This window comes from Rhinolophus sinicus, chromosome 13 (assembly GCF_057876585.1).
Source record: "Rhinolophus sinicus isolate RSI-liver-muscle chromosome 13, RSI-T2T, whole genome shotgun sequence".
Classification (NCBI taxonomy): Eukaryota; Metazoa; Chordata; class Mammalia; order Chiroptera; family Rhinolophidae; genus Rhinolophus; species Rhinolophus sinicus.
In genome coordinates, this window is record NC_142513.1 from 61,928,671 (window position 1) to 61,953,360 (window position 24,690).

A 24,690-nucleotide genomic window follows, 5' to 3' on the forward strand; every position below is an offset into this window, starting at 1 on the left:
TGTTGACACTGAGCAGAAACAACTCATAAGAAAAAGAGGGTTTTTTTCTTTTCTTTTTTGAACTCATAGGGGAAATGTCATAAGCTTTCTCCCCAGGGCGCACTGCTCCACCCAGTGGCTCTGAGCCCTGTCCTGGTGCAGTCATGCTAAGAAAACATGCACAGCTGTGGTCGATCATGTGCTCTGCTGGGAGGGGTCATCCTGGTCATTCATTTCACCAGCTGCCAAGTGAAGGTGCCGACGTGCAGGGAATCCTGGTCCACAGGATCTAGTTATACAGAAAACAAGTTATTTACTGCTTTGCAGAAATGGTTGGGATTGTAGAAATAATTCCAGGGCTACTGACTTTCATCTAAGGAGGAAATTCATTTTATAACCCACTGATGTGAAAACATCTGGAGTGACTGCGTGTTCACTATTTTGGCATTTGGAACTTGATTCAGTTCAACTCTGAGAATTTATTCACTAAGGGCCTTCTGTCAGCCAAGGCCCAGGTAAGGCGCTAATGGGAAGGTTACTGTCACAAAGTCCCTGCGTGAAAGGTGCAGACTAGCAGAGGAGGTAACCAGGACACAGCAGGTTATAGGCGTTCAGGTCCTGAAGGGATGGTCTGATGATAACAGTGTCTCTACTTTAAATAAGAGGAAACCCCAAGCAGTGGGATTCCAAATCAGCTGTATTTTATTTATGTAATTTTCAGTTACAGTTGGCATAAATCAGTTGTATTTTAAAATGGGGGGATGTACATAAACACACCGAGGCCTTCAAAACACCGATAGCTACGGTTCTCTCCACTAAGATATAAGGGGGGGAAAAAGTCTAATATCAACTGAAATTCTAAGAATACTGCTTAACACATATTACTTATAATGCTGCAATTGCCTGGAAAATGTCCTTCCTTATAGGATTCTGGCAAATGGAAAATACACCCAAAGATCATTAGCCAGTAAGGCAGTGGGATGGAGAATTGGTCTGTGAACGCAAGGGTCAGCCCCACGCAGGGCTCTCTGGTAAACTAGATTGGAGGAAGTTCTAGCTCTCCCACATCTTGGGACCCGAATGCTCAGTGTGCCCACCATGGCATAGCTGGTCTGGCACACAGGCCTCCCTCAGCCACTCAGCTTCAGGTGAACAGAAAGCCAGCATGGCGGGGGGAAGGGTGAGGGGTGGGGGTGGGGCAGAGATGGGACCCCCACACACACATGGAGGAGGTCCTGCCCGTGTGTGCTTACTGTATGGGGACCCAGCACACCAGGCAGCAGGAGGACATGCTGCGGAAGGAGTGTGACCCGTCACAGCCATCCTGCTCCCCAACTAGCCTCGGCCGGTGAATGTCAGTCTCATTCATCACCTGTGGAGATGAGTACGTCAGGGAAAAGGGAGGGGAGGCGTGAATTTTGCAGACATACACTTCTCTCCTTTAGAAGAGCGATTGAAAGGAAGATAATAAAGGGTGATGTTTGCCTGTGTGTAAGAAAGATTTCCTGAGACTGAGTGGGCCCCTCTATGAGCACAAAAATAAAACGGGGACACTGCTGCAAAGGAAAGGCACGTTAGGGCAGAGAATGCCCCAAACTGATCTACCAGACGCAGCGTGCTTATTGGTCTGTTAAGTCTGGCGTGCAGTGGGAAAGTTGGGTGTGAAACACAGCATGCCTTAAAAGGGAAGGAAATCCTAACACAAGACACGATCAGTGAACCTTGAGGACATTATACTAAGTCAAATAAGCCAGACACAGAAGGACAAATATTGTCTGATTCTCCTTATATAAGGTACCTAGAAGAGTCCTATTATAGAGACAGAAAGTGGGATGGTGGTTTACAGGGGCTGGGGGGAGAGGGGAAGGAGGAGTTATCGTTTAATAGGGACAGAGTTTCAGTTTGGGAAGACGAGAGAGTTCTGGAGATGGATGGTAGTGATGGCTGCACAACGCTGAGAATGTACTTAATGCCCCTGGACTGTGGCTAGTTCACAACAATGGATAAGATGGTAAACTTTATGTCATGACTATTTAACCACAATATCATAAACAAGTGCTCATTGGGTGGCTGCACCACCTAGAACAGGAAGGAGGGGTGATGTTTCCCCACCTGCCTGCCCCGCCTGTCAGTTCCACTGCTCCCCCCCAAACCCTCAGACAGCTCTGCTGACATCCTGCTCACTCATTCACTCAGTAAATTCCTCCCAAGCAGCGCCTTGAGCCACACACTGAAGCACACTCTTCAGCGGCCAAGCCCTTTCCTGCACGGTCCCAGCTTCCTCTCGTCTGCTCCGTTCACCTTCCTTCCCCCAGCCAACCCTTTAGTCCACACCTTTTCAGTTCTCTCACTCAGTTTCCATTTTAATGAAGAATACTTTGCACAGTACCTTTGGCTCGTGATATTTTAATTTTAAAAAAGGCTTAGAAGGTGTAATGGGTGGAGATTTCTAAAGAGAACACCCTTGCTCGGGTGACTGTAGGGGATGACACAAACAGCCTTCCTCTGTTAATCAACTGAAACTAAATTATGCTACAGCAACAGACAATCCAGTGGCTTAACACGGAGTTTACCTTTTGCTCACATTTTATGTCCAGCGCAGGTCAATGGAGGGTCTGCTCCACGGTCATCACGACGCTCCACCATCTTTCAGCCGCACCATCTAGAACACAGGCTCCGGAGTAGTTACAGCAAGGGAGGAGAGATGTGAGAATTACAGACTGGCTTTTCACTGCCTCAGCCCCAGATCATGTCCACTGCCTTTCATTGGTCGGAACTGATCACATGACCCTGCGACTGGCCCATTGGTAAGCGGTATTATCTCTATGATCGTTCTTTACTCTGTGCTCTCACTCTCCCACGCGTGGAATGGAGATTCCTTATTTCTGTGACTGTGTTGCCCTCTTTCAACTCTTGTCTCCAGAAGGGGTAGAGCCCTCATTTTCCTTACATGCCCCACAGAGGGTCTGACACAAGGTAGGTGCCCAGTGTTCATAGAATGAATGCAGTAAAGGGGACCTAAAGGAAGGCAGGGGTGGCACCTGGAAGGAGCAGTTTAGGAGGAGCTGCCCTATCTGAAAAATCCTATGAGATTTTTAAAGCTAAACCAATTGACTACGAACACGGGACAATCTGTGTCACACGGCTCACTGTTGGGGGTACAAGGTCTCCAGCAGTGACAACAAAATAGGCTGCATACATAGAAGAAAAGGAAAAACAGGACCCCAGGGGCACCAGGTGGCTTTGGGGAAAATCCTCTGATCCCAGAGCAGTTTCGTGAATAAGCTGGGCGTAGAGGGACGGGCTGACTTCTTTCTCACAGCAGGTTTTTGGAGCTAAGTAGGGTTAGGGTGGTACTCCTGGGTTACCACGGAAAGAGCTGAATTTGTCCAACTGTTTTTCCCTCATAGAAAAACAAAAGGGATTAACCCTACAGAATTGCTGCTGCTTTAGAAAATCATCGGTTTTATTGGCCTTGGTTGACAAGTGGGTTTATCCATATTCTAGAAGGTATCTAAGCTCACTTGGTTATAAGTAGGGTGACTACCCACTCAGCTGTGTATCTGTTGTTCCTGGTTAATTTATTCATAGCATGTCGCAAACTTGGCTCTCAAAACTGTTTAAGTTTGGATGGTAAACTGCAAGGTCATCCTAGTTATAAGTAACATTGGCAACTGGCTGAAAAAAGGTGACTCCAGGTCCTCGGAAGGGACAGAGGAGCAAACATGTCTGTTGGCTGAACACGCCCAGCTTGTGCCAGGTTGGCAGCTGGAGGGCCTGTTTCAGGACAGGGTGGGGAACTTGGTGGGGAGGAAATCCAGGTGCTTGAACCACTACCTCCTGGAGAATAGGGTCTGGGAAAACAGGAGGTTGGGGCAGCCCCTGCGCCCCCTTGTACCTGCCCTCTTCCTGAGCTTAGGAAGGCACTGAAGGCATCTGAGTGTCCGTGTCCTTGCCGGGAAACCAGGCATAACAGTGTTTCCCTCCAAGGGCTGGGCCTCTGGTACCCCGTTATGTGGCCAGGACCTAGACGTTAAGAGGGCCAACTGCGCTGCTCACAGTTCCTTCTAGCAGCCACGATTTATGAGCCAGGTACCCAGTGGTCAGCGCACAATATCTGGTTTTGAGGTGAGAAAATGATACTTGGGGAGAGAACTTGCACGAGGTCACAGACTCAGAAATGGTTGGGGGGAGTCTGGTGCAGCGCCCGCGCTCGGACTGCATAGGGGACATTGTGTGAGAGGAAGGATGCGGCCTGCACCCAGCCGCGCTCCTCGGACTCCATATCCAGTGCTCCTTCCTAACCCTGCACGGCCCCTCAGATCCCACAGTGGGAGCCGATCAACCAAATAAAAGGCGGGGGGAGAGCTTGGGAAACCGGACGATGCCCCGCAAAACGCCAAGACGGGAGCCCAGCAAGCCATCAGGGGATGGTATCGCGTGTCCTCCCCCATGCAGTCCAGAAAACAGGTCACCTCTGAGACTTGTTCCCTGGGCGGGGAGGACGCGTGGAGCTCCTGCCTGGCTGAGCGCTTACGTAAGGCCAGTAGGCGGCTGCGACCCAGCTCCTCGGGGCTCGCGCAGAGCCCTGGCCGGGGCGGCCTCCCTCCTGTCCCCCCGCGACCCCATGCCTCTCCCCGGGGACCGCGGGAAGGCCCGGGCCCCCCGGCCGGACCCCGGCATCCGGGGTGGGCGGTGGCGTCCTCCGGCAGCCGGCCGCTTCCCGGGGGAGGAGCAGCGCATCGCGCAAGCATCCGGGAGCGGCGAGGGGGCGGGGGAAGGCGAGAGGAGGAAGCGGGATTTAAACGAAAGGCGGTGACGCCACACAAAAGATTTCTATAGGCTCCAGGGAGGCTGCGGCCGAGGCGGCGGCGGCGGCGAGCGGGGGCGAGACGGGCCGGGACCAGGACAGCCTCCAGCAGCCCGGCGGACGGACGGCGCGCCCACGGCCGCGCTCCGAGGTGCCGCGCGAGGAGGAGGCGGCGTTTCCCGCTGCCTTTCGGCCCCCGCCCTTCCTTTCAGTTTCTCCGGCTCGCTCGGAAGTTGGAGGTTGACAAAAATGGCAGGAGCCGGGACCCGGGCGGGTGGCCGCAGCGCGGCGGGGACCTTCTGAGTTGGCCGGGCCGCCGGGGACACGCACGCTGGGCGGCCGATGCTCAGGGCCCAGGGTCCCGGGAGAGCTGAGCCGCTGCGGGCCCGAGGCGAGGAGGCGCCGGGCATGGACTCGCGCCGACAGCCGGCGGCGGGCCGCGGGGCGCGCGGGGCCGGAGGGTGTGCCGCCCGGGCGCCGGGCCGGGCTCTGTGAGCCGCGAGGCGGGAAGGGCCGCCGGGCGTGGCGGGCGGGCGGGCGGCGGGCAGAGCGCGAGCGGGCGGCCGCTGTGCACAATCCGAGCAGCTCCCGCCCGACTCATTCGGCGCGGCCGCGCCAGCACCGGCCACACCCTCGGCCCCGCTGCCTCCGCCGGGCGGCTTCCCGAGAGTCGGAGGCAGGAGATGCGCCGGGGCGGCCGCGCGTCCCCAAGCGCCAGCCCCGAACGCCGTCGCGGGGAAGTGCTGCCGGGCGGGGTCCCGGAGCCTGAAGCCCACGTGCGCCGCCGAGCCGAGGAGGCTGACAGCAGAGCCCGCCCGGGCCGCCGCGCGCGCTCCCCCCCGAGGAAGGGATTTTGATTTCAAAGAAAGAAAGGAAGGAAGGAAGGACAACTCCCAGCTTCCCCTCCCGCCCTCCTGCTCCGGCGGCCGGGCCGGGCCATGCCCAGGAAGGCGGCGGCCGCGGCCCGGCAGAAGGGACTTTCCTGGCGGCCCGGCGACGAGGAGCGCGGACTGTGAGTTTGTTGCGCATGGTTCATGGTTCCTGCAAGCCCTCCGGGAGGCCGAACGCCACAGCCCCTCCCCGCGCCGCGAAGAACCTCCTGCGTCCCCTGGTCCACGGGCTCTCCCTGCGCCGCCGCCGGCCCGCGTCCTCCGCCCGCGGCGGTGGATGGCATGATGGTGCGGGGAAGGCACCGCGGCCCTGGCCAGCTGAGTCGCGACGGCCGCGGGGGCGGCGGCGGTAGTGGCAGCGGCGGCGGTAGCGGGCTCCCCAGCGGCATGCCAGTGCCCCCCGGGCGCGATGGCTAGCGGCAGCGCGGGGAAGCCCACCAGCGAGGCGGCTTCTCCGGCTCCTGCGAGCGCCGTCAGCGGGGCCAGCTCGCAGCCTCGGAAGCGGCTGGTGTCCGTCTGCGATCACTGCAAGAGCAAGATGCAGCTGGTGGCCGACCTACTGCTGCTGTCGAGCGAGGCGAGGCCTGTGCTCTTCGAGGGCCCCGCCTCCGCCGGTGCCGAGTCCTTTGAGCAGTGCCGGGACACCATCATCGCGCGCACCAAGGGGCTCTCCATCCTCACCCACGACGTGCAGAGCCAGCTCAACATGGGCCGCTTCGGGGAGGCGGGGGACAGCTTGGTGGAGCTGGGTGACCTGGTGGTTTCGCTGACGGAGTGCTCTGCCCACGCGGCCTACCTGGCGGCTGTGGCCACACCGGGCGCACAGCCTGCGCAGCCTGGCCTGGTGGACCGCTACCGCGTGACGCGCTGCCGGCACGAGGTGGAGCAGGGCTGTGCGCTGCTGCGCGCCACCCCGCTGGCCGACATGACCCCGCAGCTGCTGCTGGAGGTGTCACAGGGCCTGTCGCGCAACCTCAAGTTCCTGACGGACGCGTGCGCCCTGGCCAGTGACAAGTCCCGGGACCGCTTTGCGCGTGAGCAGTTCAAGCTGGGCGTCAAGTGCATGAGCACAAGCGCGTCGGCGCTGCTGGCCTGCGTGCGCGAGGTCAAGGCAGCGCCCAGCGAGCTGGCGCGTAGTCGCTGCGCGCTCTTCAGCGGGCCGCTGGTGCAGGCGGTGAGCGCGCTGGTGGGCTTCGCCACCGAGCCGCAGTTCCTGGGTCGCGCGGCAGCCGTGAGCGCCGAGGGCAAGGCGGTGCAGACCGCCATCCTAGGTGGCGCGATGAGCGTGGTGTCGGCCTGCGTGCTCCTGACCCAGTGCCTCAGGGATCTGGCGCAGCACCCCGACGGGGGCGCCAAGATGTCGGACCACAGGGAGAGGCTGAGGAACTCGGCCTGCGCCGTGTCTGAAGGCTGCACCCTGCTATCTCAGGCTTTAAGGGAGAGGTCTTCGCCCAGGACTTTACCGCCAGTGAATTCCAATTCTGTGAATTAGCGCCCATCCACCCACCCGGTCTCCCTTCTTCCACCCCCAGACTAAAGGAAGATACTTAATGTCTGCCCCTCTCCATTTATACCAAAGAAATCATAGGTGAAAGCTCCCCCCCTACCCTACCATGTTACGTGCTCGAGAGGAGTGTTCCAGAAGGCAGGGCCATGCATCCAATGTACACGCGCACTCGAAGGGCTCAGTGCCCAGCAGCCCATGCACGGTGGACCTGGAGAGGGAAGATGTGTAATCTGCTGTTCGCGGTGTGACCCCCACCCCACCCCAGCTCCTCTTCAGGAATCCCTCAGCTAAATTTTTATTATTAATTAATTTGGCAGGAAGGAGGTCATGGGTTCATTTCTTTTTTGGTCTTTTTTTTTCCTAATTAAAAGAAAGGTTACCTCAGTTTTCACTCCTTAGACATGGATGTAGCTACCTTTTTTTGTATGTTGTTATTTTTTTAAGTTGGATTAGGCGTATACTTGGTATGGAAAGAGTATGATTTTGCCATGTGATTTGCAAATGGGGGGAAAGCTACTGTGAGTGTGTGTTTTATTTTTTAATTTACACTATAGAGTGATTTTTTTTCCCCCAATGTCAAGTTTTTACCTTGCATGTACTGGAGTATTTATTTCATCTATTAAAATGTTATGTTTCTCAGATGGCTTTTTGCAGTTATTACAGATTTTCAGTGATTGTGGTGTTGCATGCTGCATGTCATCAATGGAAAGGCACCCTGGGAAGTCTGCTTCGGGAGCAGTGAGGTGGGTCCCCAATCCTCAACCCTCTGTTTTTCCTCAAGAGTTAACTTCTGAGCAGCCTAGGTTTCAAGAAGAGGGAGAGTCTGACTTGTATCCTGCCTGTCTTTATCAGATTCAGGCTCTTCCTCATCCTGCGTGGGGCGCCAGCCTTCCCAGGTCAGAGGACAGCGTGGTGTGGAACTGTAAACGTACCTTACATCAGATGGCAGTGTGCGCCTCTTCTGTGGGCAGGTATATTCAGACAAGATCCCAGTGCTCGTGAGTTTAGAAGAAAGCGTAGAGCGTTCTAGGCCAATAGAGGGACAGATATTCTGGAAAGTGTTAAGAACTTTCTAGATTCAGCATAATTGCAGCAAAAGGTTTGTTTTTGTGACTTTGATCTAAGACATGCCCTGGTTTGATTGTATGTTGGAAGAATGCTCTGTTAATTGAAATGTAGAGCTATTTAAAAAGGTGGTTTGTCCTTTCTGCTGGCATTTTTAAGAAAAACATTTGGTGGGGGGAGGGGTGTATAGTTTTGCTGAATCTTGTGAAGTTTTGGACATTTTCCCACTGAAAGTACAATGGATTTATTTGCACTGCCTGCCCTGGGAGAGCCCCGTGGATAAAAACTCATGTGCTTTAAATTGGCTCAGTTTACATTTTCCTTGGGATTTGTTGTGGCTAAGCCTTTGCAGTTCCCACGAATCTGAAAATGTTTCACCATAATATGTTAGAGAAAAATCATAGTGACTGTTTTTACTTGAATGCTGTCTTTATTACGAGAATTTCATATTCAGCGTGTAAAATGTCTTTAAACCCATCTTGAGTAAGACTAAGACTGTTTAGCTTCTCTGAATTTGAAGTTTGAAAAGTCATAAAGTGGTGGGGTATATACATGCATTTTCTTTTAACCCTCGGTCGAGAAAGCTGGTGTGTTTTTCTCTTAGGTCCTGGTAGATTTAAATTTTGAAGGTCTTTAAAAGATGAAAATGAGCTTGAGAATGCTTGGTCCTCTCTCCCAGCCCATCTAAACTCTGGGTCAGGTTCAGCAAGTGTTTGGGGGGAGGGAAGCTAACTCATTGACAGCCCTGCATGCCCATAGGAATTTTTCCTTCTTTTTATTTATTGGATTTCCATAAGAAATACTAGAGTTTGTAATTATATGGTTCATTTAGCCTATGCAGATCACAAAGGAGAAACTTGAAAGGAACAAAGAAAAATAAAATTAAGGCCAGAAATCTGTAACTTTGATATTTGATTAAGAAAGAATTGCCATTGTTCCTTGGAAGCATTTCTTGCAGAAGCAATTTGAAGGACAATGCAAGCCCCCCTGCCCCTACCCCATCACTTTCCCCAGTTACTTGGATGCTGCAAAGTAGCTCGTCCCCCAGTTCATTGTGGAACTTCTTTTCCTCTTAGTCAAGCGGTAACATTTTTTTGTATTTATGTTAAGATTTTGTAATATTCAAAATCTCTGTTCCGAATTGTTGAGTTTCAATGGTGTGTTCATCTCTTTTTTCCTCCTCTGTCCCTCAGATAAAGTTTAGGGTTTTCCTTCCCGCAGGCGGCTTGACATGAATTCTGCTTGTATTTTTCACGCAGGGATCAGGACACCCGCCTCAGGAAAGCACCGTCTCGCTGTGTGTCCGCTTGGCTGGGCACAGGGCTGGGCACAGGCCTTTGCCATTTTAGCTGTTTCCAATGTACCAGTTTGCTACGCTTGTTTTTAAACTAGCCCTGATTTTTAAAAAAGGGCATCTCAGACCTATTTCATTGGGTTTAATAAGGTCAGCAGAGATACTGGTTCCAGGAATAAAATCATGGTGGCCTGATTTTTTTTTGTTTTTAATTAAACCACACTAGAGTTCATTGAAGACATCAGTCCTTGGGCTCTTCTGACTTCCAAGGGCAAGATTTCTTACACAGGCTTAATGGGCGCCGTCCTGGCCGGGGATGTTGCAAACCTTCCTTTGAATGGTCACGAGAGAAGGAAATCATTACGGCTAAGTTCTCGGAACAGAAGCCATTATTTATGACCGTCGCCCCAAGTAAATGGGACCAAGGCTTTCAAACTCAAGACTTAACTCGAAAAAAGCACAGCTCTGTCTTTCCTTGGCTGTTTTAAGATTGGTCTTCTATTACTCGTTTGGTTTGATGTTAGGGAATGCAAAAATTATGTGTGTGTGTGTGTATGTGTATGTATCCCCCCCCCCACCCTTGCCCTCATTTCCACCAGTTTATTTAAAATTTACAGTCATATTTCTCAAAAAATATTTATAGAGTTTTAAAATTCTGGACGTGTCAGGTACATCTGATTGGTTGTGTTACACTTTTTTTTAAGCTGGCATAGGGATCTAAAATATTTGACAGTTTGAAATAGCTAATTTTAACAGAAACACCTGTTTTTCGGAATGAATGTGACTATGGCAACATGCAGATCAGGCAGAAGATTTGAAACCCTCCTGCTCCAGGAATGTGAAAAGACTTACAGAGGAAACCCCCAAAACCTCAGTAGCACTTTGACCTGTGGGGCCATTTCCTGGGGTGCCCTCTGGGCTCCGGTTTCTAGCAACCGGACAAACCCTCTCTTGGTTTCCCGTGTGGCCACACGTACTCATGTTCTCTCCAGGCACTGGTTTTTATGAGTATGTGTGAAATAAATTGGCCTGTTTCATCTAGAGTGTTCTCTTCAGGGTCGTTTAGATAGGCGAGTTGTCACTTCCACTTCAGTGGCAGAAGCCTCCCAGATTGAACTGTCCAGAGAGTATGGAGAAAAAGGTACTAGTGTCTGATTGGGGTGGGTGTGATTTAACTGGAGAGCCCTGAGGGTCAGGGCTGTAGTGCCTGGCGTGGGTCATTTTGAAGTGAACGTGTGTACAAGATGCCTGCAACAGGTACACATAAGCAACTAGTAAAATTGTTTCTAGAAATGAGTTATAACGGTCATTCATTCTGCAAAAGTTGATTGGGGTTCAGCCATGTGGGACACTGGGGTACCGCTGTGAGTGAGACGTGGTTCCCCCCCTGCAGAGGCTCCGTGGCCCCGGACCTGCAGCGCCAGCAGTGTCCTGGGCCCGTTCTCAGGCCTGCTGCGTCGGAAGCTCTGGGCTGGAGCGTCTGCTTGTGTCTGCTGCCCGAGAACCACTGGCCTGCAGGGCCTGCTCGGTGTCCCCTGGCTCTGCAAGGCCCCCGCGCTTCTGCAGGGGGAGGCGGCAGCTTTCGTGCCGCTTCTGTGTTTACTCAGGTGTTGGTTCTCCGGGCAATGGTGAGCCCTCTTCTTCAGGTAGAGACGATCATTTCATCTCCCCTGCCAATAGGAGGTTTTGGGGTGTGTGTGCGCACGCATGCAGCAGTACAGAGTTCTCCCCTCTGCCTGTCACCCTTGGGCATGAACTACACTCAGTAAACCAGCCAATGAGCCTCCTATGCTTTTGCATGTTGTTGACTCCGGTCCTGGAAAAATGGACCTGGCACACAACCTAATTAAAAAACAACCCTTTGGGTCTTTGACTGCCCAAGAAAGAGCACTTTGCTATGGAGTTTGTAAAGGACTATTCGCAACCCAATGAAGCACAGACTTCAGAGCTCATTGAGAGAGACGTAGAGTGTGCGGAATACTCAGGAAATGCGCCCTTTATCGCCGTCCAGGCGCCAAGTCAGGGTGGTCTGCAGAGCTCCCTGCTCACAGGCGTGGTCCTGGGAGCGGTGCTGGCGTCGCCCAGGAACTGGGTGGGCACCAGGATCTGGGCCCCACCCCAGACCTTCTGGGCAGCTTGATTTGAGAAGCACTGTTTGCGGAGATAAAAGTTGTGGCCGTGACTGAATCATGACCTTATTCTTTACTGTGGGAACGTAGCCACTTACCAGGTTTACGTAGACCTTTTCAGTTTATCAAGCACATTCACGTGCATTATGTACTTGGGGCCTTAGAGAAATCGGGTGAGGTAGGCAGGATTACTCACGGGCGGGCCGTCTAAATGTCCCTATGCCTGTTGTCCACTGTGGAAGTTAAATGCGATGCATTCCCATGCCGGAAGGCCTTGGGATGAGATTGTAGTTCTACCTCATGCGGTCATCAGGAGGGGGAGCTGAAACACTGCCTGTTCCGATGGCCTTGCCTTTGCCCTCCCAGTGATGTGACACAGACGCTGCGCCGTGATCACCTCACGGTGACCCAAGAGCACAGCCTGTCTGCTACATCTGCCTCGACGTGGCTAACCATCCGGGTGCTCTGAAACCCTGAGGTCTTAAAGTCTGCAAACCACGAAGTCGCTCAGACATTTTGGGCTTCAGGGAGGAGTTTGAGTGCTAATTGAGATTTGTTAGCATGATTTAAAAGTGAATCCATGTGCTGATTTTAAACCTTATTCGTTAAGAACATACCTGTATCCAGATTATGCCAAAGTGGACACATAACTTTTTTAATCCTGTGTTTCGGGAAGGGAAATATATACCAGGGGTGCCAAAAAAATGTATACACATTTTACGAAAGGAAAACTATTAAAATTGTAATACTCAATATACGCCGACAATGAAAGATGAATACAAGTCACGTGTGACTTCTGCAATTACAAGAGGTGCTCAGAGTGGTTCCCATCAGCGTAATTCTAAAAGTTTTTTCCTTTCTTAAAATGTGTGTGTGTGTGTGTGTGGGTGGGTGTATATATATATTATATATATATACATATGTATGTATTTTTGGGGGGCACCCTCTGTATATGCTGTGTATTTGAGGTTAATGAGTGAGCCCTGAAAAAACCTCTGCTCACACGCAGTATTTGACCTATGTGTTGGGGTTTCTGACTTTGGTCTAATTTTCCTAAATTTTAAATGCTACTCAAGATACTTAGTCAAGTGAAAATTCACTGATAGTTGCCGTGATTATATTATCAGTCAGCTTTTTAGGAGAGATTGATGTCAGCCCGCTGAAGTGGGAAACCGAGGTCCATTTGGTGCTTTCTGATGCTCTTTCAGTCTTAGCTTTTCTTCTCTCGATGACCATCAGCTTCCTGTCCTAAACTAATTGGCAAGTCAAACCAGAACCTTCCCTCAGGTAGCCGGCCAGGTGGCTCAGGCGGTTAGCGCTCCATGCTCCTAACTCCGAAGGCTGCCGGTTCGATTCCCACATGGGCCAGTGGGCTCTCAACCACAAGGTTGCTGGTTCAACTCCTGGAGTCCCACAAGGGATGGTGGGCTCCGCCCCCTGAAACTAAGATTGAACACGGCACCTTGAGCTGCGCTGCCGCTGAGCTCCCAGATGGCTCAGTTGGTTGGAGCGCGTCCTCTCAACCACAAGGTTGCCAGTTCAACTCCCGCAAGGGATGGTCGGCTGTGCCCTCTGCAACTAGAAAATGGCAACTGGACCTGGAACTGAGCTGCGCCCTCCACAACTAAGACTGAAAGGATAACAACTTGAAGCTGAACTGCACCCTCCACAACTAAGATTGAAAGGACAACAACTTGACTTGGAGAAGAGTCCTGGAAGTACGTCCTGTTCCCCTTCCCCAATAAAATCTTTAAAAAAAAAAATTTTTCCTAAAAGTTTCCTTGGCGAATAGGTTTTACTTAAACATTTCTTTTCCTGTAAGCTCCATGATAAAGATATTTTTAAAAAACATAAATATGATTCTAGTTTTGTTACCACTTGGAATTTAATTTTTGAAGTGCTATGGAACGTTGTAGAACTGATGAAAATAGATCATCTGATTATTTCAACTATCTTTGCAATTTCCATGATACCATTTCGTTAGGTGGAGTCTGCACCGGGGCCTTAGATGTGGCATGTCACCGTGCAGATGGCTGCAAATCCCACGTGGCTCAGCCACCATGACAGGTAACTCAGAACAAAATCAGACTTTTTCCACCTGGATTCCCATGTCACTAAAGCAGAACTAGTGGCTGAATAGATAGGAAATGGTTTTTAAAATGAGCCTACGAAGAGGCTCAAGTGTTCCAGTTTCTTCGTCTCTCTCCCAAAGCTTCTTGCCCACTAAGATTTCTAGAAACACCGGCAGTTCTTGACTTCATCCTGGGCACAGAATACCTGACAGATCCACAGTAATAATAGGTGAGGGTATGAGGCCATTGTCACAGGGTCAGGATGCCAGCAATGGGTCGGGAATAGTTGGGTTGGTAAGTCTGAGGTTGAAGCGTTTCTGCTGTATAACCGCTTCCTGGGCGTCTGGGACAGGGTTAGGCTCGTTCTCGCTGTCACTTTTCTTAAGAGGAATGACTACAAGCCACCAGCCAGGAACTGTCAGACGCAATCCCAGAAGCCCCATCCTTTGTCATCCTCAGTGAGATCAGTGTGAGGTGCTGCTGTTTATCTTCCGTTACAGATGCTCTCTGGTGTCACGTCTGTGCAACAGCCCGGGGAGCGCGTCTGAGGAGCCCTCACTGCTCGCGTGACTGAGGAGGCCTTTCACGCGTCTTGCCTTTAGATTCGGTCAATGGTCTTAGTGTCACGGAGGCCATTTCCTTTTTGGACACATGAGGGTTATTCACTTTAAATGGTACAAGGAAAAGATTTTAAATGTATGTTAAAAATAGGTGAGCTTGTGATCGTTTCCCTTGACATTCGCGTGGTGTGAACGTCTCTGGATTGTCAGCTCTCAGGGCTGAGACTTGAGCTGTGTCTGCCATCTTAATAGTTTGGAAAGTGAGTTCTGCAGTGTCCGCTGGGAATTCACTTCGATTTTTTGAAGGACTTCCTAATTGCCTCACCTAAATTGTTCCTCCTGCATTGTCTTGGTCCATTTTTTTTTCTGGCTGACAAGAGAATGGCTCATGAACTCCACGCAGAGCACAGGACACTCACTGGCGCCTCTGGGATGTCGCGATATTGGGAGCCTCCCCCTGGCGTTCTCAGCAGTCTCCAGTAGACATTCCGCACGACGGAGTTTGTGTCAGGAGTTGGAAGGCGGAGATCTGCTTAGAATGTGGTACACGTGATAAATCCCGAGGCCTGGACGAGCCCGTCCTCGGTGTCAGGAGGCTCCTGCAGTCTCGGTCTCTGGCTGTTTCAGACCCTGTGCCTTAGAGGTGATCACCGTGGGCCTATTGTCCTGGCAGCTAGGACAAAGCATGTTGGCATCAGAACTGGTCTTTCCTACTATCGGTGCCAGGTGACCAGAGAGAACTGAAGTGGGAATTTCACTGAATTTCTTTTCTGTGCAGCTGGAGGGTAATTTCAGTTTGAGACTGCAGATGCCTTACGGAGTGGGCTCTATTCCAAGGCCTAGGGCTCATTTGCTTTTCTGGTCATTAACTTGGAGTAGCGCTGATGCAGAGTGTAGGGCTGTTTCGGGACTAGGTCTGCTCTGCATGGGGCAGAACAGCGCCCCCCCCCGCCCCCCCCGCCGCCATCATCCAGGCTGCTGGCCTGACCTCGGTTCAGGAGTCCTGGCTGGGGCCGGTGGGGCCCATTTACCTGCAGAAGGGTCCTGGGCCTGGCTGTCCACCGTCTTTGCAGATCGCCAAGAGCTGAGCTGGGGCACCTACCTGACGCTGCATCTGGTCAGGAGGGGGGGCAGCTGATAGGCTGGGGGCCTTCCAAGGCAAGAACCGGTCTTTTTCGTCTCTGCTGGCCCTGGCAGGCGGCCAGTGTTTGTCTAGTGGAAGAGAAGCAACGGCTGGCGTGTTCAGCGCGCCTGCACTGTTAGCCAGGGCTGTCCATTTTGTCTTTCAATCCCTAAGGCAGCCCTTTGAGGTGTGAGGACTCGTTCTGTTTTACAGACCAGGGCGCTGCACTGACGCACTTGCCCAGGGTCACAAAGCACCAAGCACAAAGCAGTGGGTGAAGACACGGCGGAGGCCTGTCTGACGGATCCCGGCGTTCTTAGGACTGGGCTGCCCGCAATGAGTGACTGCATTTCTAGGAGGGAGTGCCCCCCCCCGCCCCCACGAGGTAGAAATGTTCCCGGCTCCGCTCTTGTTTAACCTCACCAGTGAGGATCTTTGTGGGTCTCCTCCGGAGCCTCTGGTTCGAGCCCCGCCTGGATACCCTGGGCCCCTCACAAGCCTCCGGCAGAGCTGGTTACGTGGACAGATGGCTTCCTCTCTGCTGTGTGGTCCTGGCATCCCGGAGGGGGCTGGAGGAAGCTCGAGCTCTGCTTTGTCCGGTAACCTCCACTTGGATTTCTCGGATGCGCATGTCTTTGTCATTGGCTCACTTGCCACACTCCATGGTTCCACATTGACTGGACGCTAAGAGCCAAGCTTGCAATGGAGGCAGCTCCAGCTAGTCTGGTCTCGGCTCCCTGCAAACGACATGTCACCCGGAATAGTACTTGTAGACTTCCTTCCATCGTCATACTCGATCTTCTGAGCTTCCACGCAAGCTGCCTTCCTGGAAAGCGCATCTGCTCCCTGTTCTCCCCTCCCTACGTCCTGACTGCAGCCCGGGGGTCCTGGGGGTGCCTGGAGGCCCCACCTGCCCTGCTTCGTACTCATCAAGTTATTCTCATTCTGTTCACCTGTCCTGTTCCCAGCCTGTCGCCATCTGCTGGTAGAGTCATCCTTCTGTCTCGCGTGACGAGTGCATAGTCGGCCCGTAAACATCTCTGCATGAGCACGTGCAATGTTCATGGTCCTGTCGAGCTTCAGAGAGGAAGAGCGCAGGAGTAAGTCTTTCCTTAACCTTTCCCTCGGCCTGGCTCTCTAGTCCCTGAGCCAGGGCTTTGGAAGGCTCCTTTCTGCACCCGTTCCCGAGCGCCAGCTGCACTGCCAGGCCCTCGTCCAGGCCCTCACCGGCCTCCCCAAGACGGTGCTGCACGCTGAGGCTCCTTGGCTGCAGCCTGGTCAGGCGGCCACGTCAGGCCTGCTTTCGTCATCTTCCTCGCCATCGCTTGTGCTTTGATGCAGCAAATTTAGACCCGACACTGCAACTTCAAGTAGTCGTATTTCAACATGTTTCTGAGCCCCGAGAGTGTGCCACTGGATGGGTCCCACAGTGGGTAGGACCATGGGCACCATCTCCCAGCACCCCCAGCCCAGACTGCTGTTTCCGCGTGACGGAGCTCAGGCCACCACGTGCTCTGTTCTTAGTGCTGCGCCTCGGCCTCTGCTGGCCTCTGCGTGAGACGTCAGCCTCACCCTGCTGGGCGCTTGAGCTCAGACTGCGTCCAGTGTCCGAAAACCACACCCTTCACTGCTGCAGAAAGGGCCTCTCCGATGCGTCTGGTCCTTTGAAGGCCCTCGAGGGATTTGGGGGGCTCCCAGGGGAGACTTGAGAGGCCCTGGTGGGACCAGACTGCTTCCCGTGCCTCATCTGGGGTCCTCGGGCCTCAGCTAAGTGTGGGCTCTGGGCTGTGAGCTGCGGGACTGGGTGGTAGGCCCAGGGGGCCATGGAAACAAGGTGCCACCCACGAAGGGAGTCTTTTTCCCACAAACGGACTTTGAACCATAATCCCTGGGGGGCCTTTGAAGCCAGCATGAGAATTGACCAACAGATTGAGTCCTGGCTTTCAATCCCGTAATTATTATAATACACAAATTACTCATGACTTGCCGTAATTAGGTTTGGGTTACAATTGTGTACTTAAGCAGAGGTCTGGGGGGAGGGGTGCCCACCAGCGTCCCCTGCTTACGTCTTTCCCTGCCCAGGCCTCGGTCTTGAGAAGGGAGGAATGAAGCTGAAGCCTTTGAGAAAATAAGGCTCTGGTTATGTTACTGAAAGTAAAGGAATTGTTTGAAACAAAGGTCTCGTATCTAGCTGATGATTACACTTTTCCTTCCATTGCAGAAATTGTGGTTTCAGTGGAGTGATAACCAGTTACCACCCCACTGTAAATTCCCACGATACTTTTCATAAAAACAAGTCGCTTGTGTCCCCTTTCTGGTGACGTGACACTGATCATAGGAGTCTTGAATGGGGCGTGACTGGAAGCCTTTTGTCACGAGCTGAGCTCCTGTGGTGTGGGGCTGTGGTGGGGTGGTCACCAGTGACCTGGCTTCTCTCAGACCGTGGCTTTCAACTTTGGAAACAATGCTGTGAAGGCTAAGTGAAGCGAAGAATGATCTTAGAGCTCACACTTTAAGCGTGTGCAGAACCTGCCACGGGGCTCAGACACAATCTCGGGTCTTGTTTGTGTTTGCACCTCCCTGCCCTCTCCCCAAATACTCCCCAGATACCTCCTACCCCATGCCTGCCCGCGTCCTAGTCCTTAGAGATGAGCTCAGAGCCGCGGGGCAGGCTCACCGACCTGAGTAACCCAAGGGGAGCACCTGCTCAGCTCCCTGCCTCACTTCCTCGCACGTGGGTCCTGAGTGCGCCAGGAGCCTGGATCGGCTGGGCCTGAACTTCCGCCAGCAGGTCCCTGAAACCCGCTCTGGGGTCAGGCGCCCGTGATAGAAAAGTAAGCGCCACGCCCGATGCTTACAGAGAGCAAATGCTCAGAGGACAACTCACATTTTAGTAGCGATCACTGGAACCCCAGTCCTGCAAGCCTCAGAGGAATAAATCTGAGGTAGGGTTTGGGGGACACAACGTGATGGAACAGCTGTCTGGACTCAGAGCCTCCTGAATTGCTCAACTGGCATCTCTCTGCCCTGCCTTCATCCTCATAAACTTGTCTCTGAGCGTTGATTTCAGTCCCCCTCTCCCCCCTCCCCAGCCAAGAGGGAGGATGGCATACTTGTTCCCAGACAATCCACCAACTCATAACAAAAGTGACAAAACAGTTATTGAGATTGTATTTGGTGACTTGCCCCTGGGATGTAGTCTGTCCCTTCAGAGTGTTGGTGGGGTCGTGCTTTGGGGAGGGGGTGTCAGACTTGGCGTGGCTTCTGTCTCTGTACATGGGCTTCGTTACAACACTGCACAGCAGGCTCCGCTGGTCACTGTGTTTGAAGGTGAAGCTGGGGAAACGTGAATTACACTGTAGACAAAATAGCTGAGCCTTGGGGCCATGCAACGGGCATGGGAAGATGTGGAGGAATTTGTGAGTTGTAACAATTTGGTGCTGAAGGTTACAGCAGTGCTTACAAGTTTCAACTTGTACCATTTGGAAGGCTCTGGATATTTATTACATAACATACTGGGGAATAGAGAGTTGTCCTTAATTGTCACCTAGATGAGTGGTTCCGAGACTCTGGCTGAGGACCAGAGCCTGTCTGTCACAAAAATGTCACCAGTCCGAGCAAAGTGGAAAACGAGGACAGTGAAATGTAAGGTTACTAACAGGACCTTTTTTTTTTTTTTTTTATTCTGAGATGATGTCCTTCATTGTCTTTATTGTTAAAATGTCATCTTACGAAAATAAGGGTGGTAGCTGGCGGTGGTTATAACTTTTAAAAATATTCTTGCATTGCAACATTAATCATTAATCTTATTTCGGTGCTCCCAACGTTAAGAAAAAGAAAAAATTGTGGGCCCCCAAATCTCAAAGTCTGAGAACCACTGACCTTGACCACCCATGAAACATTTTGAGTCCTAGGGTTTTTCTTTCATAACATGTTTGCACAATCGTTTTTTGAAAAGTATACGTAACAGTACTTTCCACGGTGAATACGAGCAAAGGAGCGTTCCTGAAGAGCTGTGTGTGACATGCTGCCGGCGTCACCGGGAGAGTTAAAAAGTCCGTAAATAATGACGCCTGGGTCCTACCCCCAGGGATTCTGATTTCTTTGAGACAGCGGGGATTCTTCCCTGAGGTTCTTCCAAGGGCCCCTCGTGATCAGCAGAGTTTGGGAACCACTGGACTAGGCGACACACTGAACTCTGAGAATCTGTGACCTTTGTGATTTAACCACCAAAGTTGATTTCTCACGCTCCGTGTCCAGATAGTGGATACTCCGTGTCCAGTGGAGAAAAGGGGAGTGCCCTGGTCCACACGGCCAGGCAACTGCCCAGCTGGCGCCGTCCACACCACCGAGACGCGTGACCTCCGTCCTCCAGTGATTCAGCCCACAAGTGACGCGAGGGCTCTGTGCCACAGGCGAAAGGTCAGAAGCCGTCATGTGCTAAGTGTGTGGGGTGGGAGGCGCTCAGGGCGTTGGGGCAGCAGTAAGTGTCTGTACCCCCGGGACCCCAGCTGCTGCGGTGTCTGATCCGGATACTCTTCCAAAGTGGCTTCTCAGGTGTGACTTTCTTTTATGTCATAAAACGCTTACTCACTGTAGACTACTCAGCAAGTACCAAAAGTCTCAGGAAAATAAACCCCGATGACCCATTACCTAGGGCTAACCACTCTTAATTTCTGGTGTGTATCCTTCTAAGAATTTTTTTTCCATACATACTCTTTAACACAGTTATTTGTTTTTAAGCAAATATTTTGTAAACTGCTTTTTTAAGTTAACATTTTCCCATTTTCTTCAAATTATCTTAATTAAAATGTTATTAAACCACACTTTTCAGTTCTATTGCATGGGTATACTACAATGCCATTCCCTCAGAGTCAGGCATTTTGTGAGTCTTTATCAACAGTTTACTATGGCAACTACTACTAGCATCTTTGTCAATGACTTTTGTCCATATTTCTGATCACTTACCTGGATGGAATTCTAGAAATAAATGAACAGCTTTATTTTAAGTTACCGGTGATTGTGCAGAAATGGTGTCTGCACTTAGCAGTACCCAGAGGGTGAGTGTAAAGCGGCACTGGTGAAATGACTGAATTCGGTTCCTGCCTTCACTGAGCTCAGAGCCTAAGGTGTGGAATAAGACAGAACCACAAATAGCTCTGACCTCAGAGGGAGAGAGAACTGCTGGGCCTGCACAAGTGGTTTCCGAAAACCCTTCCTCCTGGAAGAAGCAGGGTCCCGGGCTCCCGGGAGGCAGAGCAAGGGTTCTGATTGGGGCTGGCCTTCACGTGCTACGTGACCTTGGGCACGTTGTGCTCCCTAGGCCTTGCTGTTCTCATCTGTAAATGAGGCCACTGGATTAGGTCACTTGTGGTGGTGCCGCTCTCTGCCCCTTACATAGCTGAAGGGTGTGGGTGAGCATGAGTGCATACTTTCCTTTTTTAGGTGTCTAATTACAGCTAGCAATCTGGGACGGTTTCTGTGGGATGTGCTGGGAGGCACTGAGGTAGCCCCAAGTCCATTTCTGCTCCAGCACTCTAGGAGGACAAACCAAGTTATTGACAGAGTAGGGCCCAGGCTTATCGCAGAGACGAGCCGAGACATGGAGAGCTTTTGAAAGGAGGAGCTTTTCAATGAGGAGCAATTCATTTGGCCTTGGAAAGGAATATTAATGGTACTGTTCTAACTCACCAGCTGTGTCTCATGAGGTTATCCCCAAACTCATTACATACATCATGTCATTTAAACCTTCTAAAGCTCTGGGAGGTGAGTGTTGAGTCCCGGTTTTACACATGAGGAATCTGAAATTCAAAGGAGAGACCAGAGCTTCAGGGCGTTGCCCCAGGGAAAGTGAGGCCACGGCCTAGATGCAAAGCAAAGCAAAATAAGGCAATTCTTGCCTTTGGAATCTGAGGCTGAGGTCAAATTCTAATAAGGGCATTGTATGAGATTTCTTCAGCAGGATGATTGTGATAATAAGAGCTTTCATGTTAGGTGTTGTGTGTATAAATTAGCCCCCTCCCACAGCCCCAGTGCATTTTTTTTCCTGCTGTCGCAAACTTTCTCTTCCTGCAGTTTTCTGTTTTCATAGGGACACTTTAGAATGAGCCAGATAAAGCCTCGACCCAACAAAACTTGGTAAAGCTGGTAGTTTGCAGCCTCAAATGCACTTTGTGTATGAAATACGTACTGAACTGCTGCTTGGGCCCCGCCCACATTCTTGTTCCCCCAGGTGTTGCTGGGCTGTAATAGAGGAACCCTCTGTGGACAGGAAAGGACTATAGAAAGGGAGGGCCGGGTTGCGGGGGCCAGGGGATGAACAGGGACTCTGGCCAGGCCCCAAGTTTGGAAATGGATGAAATTAGGAAAATTCAGTTACAGTCATCTTCCTTATAAGACAGTATCCTTAACAGAAACTAATACATACATGATACCACGTTCCAGACTCAGCTCTAAGCACTTACACATAGTAACTCATTTCATTTTCATGGTAACCCTGTGACCATCATCCCTATTTTATAGATGGGGAAACTGAGGCCCAGAGAGGGCAAGTAGCTTTCCCAAGATCAAAGCTAGTAAGTGAGGAAAATGGGATTTGGACCTGGGCAGTGCAGTTCCAGAATCCACGCTCTTAAGGGTGCCGCTACCCAGAGCCTCTTGGGGGACGGGAAGGAGAGGGCGGGGGGGCGACTCCATCTGGCCCAGGCCTACTCCTCTGAGTGGCCTGTGCTCCTGAATTAACTGTCCTCCAACTCCCAACCAGACCTGAGTCCCTCCTCCAAGTAGATTGCTAATGTGTCTCTAGTGTGTGAGACTCGGTCTTCACAGAGGGGTGTCTCTTTAGAGGATGGGTCTGGGTCCCCAGTGAACTGGCAGAAGTTCAGATGAGACGGAGTGAAAGGAGAGCAGTTTAGGAAGAGACGCACCCTATCTAGGAGTGGCTGGTCTCACGGGATGACATCGTCCTTTCGCCTCCCAGTTCTCACGGGTCCTTCACTGTTTGCAGGGACACAGGACAAGGGAAGCAGACAATGTAGGGACGTTTCACACATAGAGGTTAACGAACTAGAGACAGCAGGGCTCCCACAGGCTCACAGAACGAAATACTGTGTATTGACCTCTAGCCTAGTACAAAGCACTTTACCTACATTCTCACTTTACAGAGCATCTCTGAAATCCACACTGTTGTCACCGTGTCACTGATTAGGACACACGGCCAGTCAGTAGCAGAGCCAGCTCTGGGACCCAGAGGTGTGGACTCCAGCATTCCATCCCTGAGGGCTTGCGTTGGCCTGTCCTGGCCTGTTGATGACCACGGCATCGTGGGCTGGAGGGTCCCGTGCGGGGCAGATGCACGTCTGACACCTGCTGTTTGCCTCCCTTCAGGCTTCCTGCTGCCCTGCGTGCGACCCAGCTGGAGTTTCCTGGGCTCCTTTGGTGGCTGCCGGCCAGCATTGCCTCCTAATTCTATTTCCAGTCCTCCTGCCGCCTGACTTAGGCCCAGGCCCCGAAGTGCCCAGCCCAGGCTGGCAGGCGAGGGACTGCAGCCTTGGTTCTCTGGAAAAGCCGGCTTTTCTGAGAGGCTCTGCCCAAGGGGAGGGAAAACTCCCGCCATCGCATCTCGGCTGACCTCTGAGGCCCTGTGATCTGAGTCCCTGTCATTTAGTGAACTCCACGTATGACTCAGCTGCTCTGTGGTGCAGCTGGAGGAACCACGCACGCTGTGTCATTGCTGGGAGGCAGTGGGCAGTTTGCTCCCTGCTGACTTGACTTTTCGTGTGTTTTGAAATGTCAGGACCAGATTGGGTGCCTGGGTGAAAAATAGTTCAGAAACTCTTTTCTCTCCTGCTCCATTCAAGGGATGTGTTTCTGGACCTGGGTTCACTGCCCAAGGTGCATAGAAGCCAAAACTGACACTGGTTTCTGAGAGTCGGCTCCCAGGAGACAGGAGGCACCTGTCCACTCCATTCAGGGTTCAGGGTGGGTACGAGGGGTTGGGGGTCAGGTGTGCAGAGCACTGGGGGGCAGCTTTGAACTGGCGGGCCTTGGAACGTGGCCGTTTATGGTGAGGGGTGTCAGCAGCGATCTTTCAGGAACAGCAGACCCTTCACTTCTGAAAGGGTTCTGGTGCTCGGGTTCCTGTCGTGTCCTGGTCCTTTTGTTGGGGGAGGGTGGGAGGGTGCAGCTGGTGGTCCAAGTTCTCTGCACCCATTTCAGCTGCATGGGGTGCGGTTTTGGTCTGTTGTCTCAGAAAAGCAACTCAGTATCTTGTTAGGGCGATTTTGAGCTAGTTATGCGGTTACAGATGTACCCTGTGTGGTTTGGACACATAAGTACTGATGCCCACCAGCCTGTGCTGGGGGGAGGGAGGGGTTGGCTGAGACCAAGGTCAAGGTCTCCCAAGGAGAGCTAAGGAGATCTGAGTGCGCCTTCCGTGGAGCATGAGCAGGACGGAGGGGACCTGGACTTTCTCGACTGCAAGGGATGCGGGCAGCAAGCACGGGGGCGGGGGCGGCGACAGCAAGGGACGGTTGGCTGGAGAGCTGCTTCGTTGGGAGCATAGTGAGGAGGAGGGTGGGCGGGACCTAGAGCTCTGATTTTTACAGGGGGGAGTTGAGTGCCATGCGGAGGAGCTGGGTTTTATCCTGGTCTCCATGGTGGTGCTGGTGTGGCCCTTGCAAGCTTGAAAAGGAAGGTCATGATGAAAGCAAAGGCGTAGAACAATCACTTTGGAAGTTGCTGGAGGGAGAGACAGGAAGTGGGAGCCCAGTGAGGCAGAGATCTCGTCTCAGGCTGAGGGGTGGAGGCCCCGGCTGGGGAAGCGCTGTGCAGCAGGGAGGGACCCAGCCATCTCCCGGAAGATTCCACAAAGCCAGACCGTGCTGGAGGCAGGGAGGGAGCTCGCTGACACCTGCCCCTGCTGCTCTGAAGCCCTTAAAAGAAAAGAGGTTTTGATTTAGGGAGGAGTGTTAAGCTTTTCTTTTTTAAAGTAAACTTTTAAATTCGAGTGTAACCTATATCTATGAAAAGCGCCCAAATCGTGAGTACACACCTTGATGAGTCTTCACACAGGGAACACACTCGTGTGGCCAGTGTCCAGGTGTCCAAGTCAGGAAGCTAAGCACAGCCAGCACCCCAGATTCCTTTCCCGTGGACCCCCTTCCTTTGCCCCTCCCCCTTCCGCCACGGAGGCCGCCATCTGACTTCCAGAACCTTAGATTTCTTTGTCTTTCATTCAGTAGTGGGAAATCCATCCATACT

General features: G+C 52.2%; 2 protein-coding genes across 2 annotated transcripts in view; both read left to right on the forward strand.

Annotated features, from left to right (window-relative positions):
- The first annotated feature begins 5,451 nt into the window (after nucleotides 1–5,451).
- TLNRD1 (talin rod domain containing 1) lies at nucleotides 5,452–7,827 on the forward strand. Its single transcript, XM_019743477.3, has one exon. The coding sequence runs from the start codon at nucleotides 6,089–6,091 to the stop codon at nucleotides 7,169–7,171; it is 1,083 nt and encodes a 360-aa protein (XP_019599036.1). The 5' UTR covers nucleotides 5,452–6,088; the 3' UTR covers nucleotides 7,172–7,827.
- A 248-nt stretch (nucleotides 7,828–8,075) lies between these two features.
- The window catches only part of CFAP161 (cilia and flagella associated protein 161), a 55,144-nt gene continuing 38,529 nt past the window's right edge, over nucleotides 8,076–24,690 (forward strand). The window contains exon 1 of the mRNA XM_088789392.1: nucleotides 8,076–19,851. The gene's annotated coding sequence lies outside the window, so the exon portion shown is untranslated. The remainder of the gene's footprint in view (nucleotides 19,852–24,690) is intronic.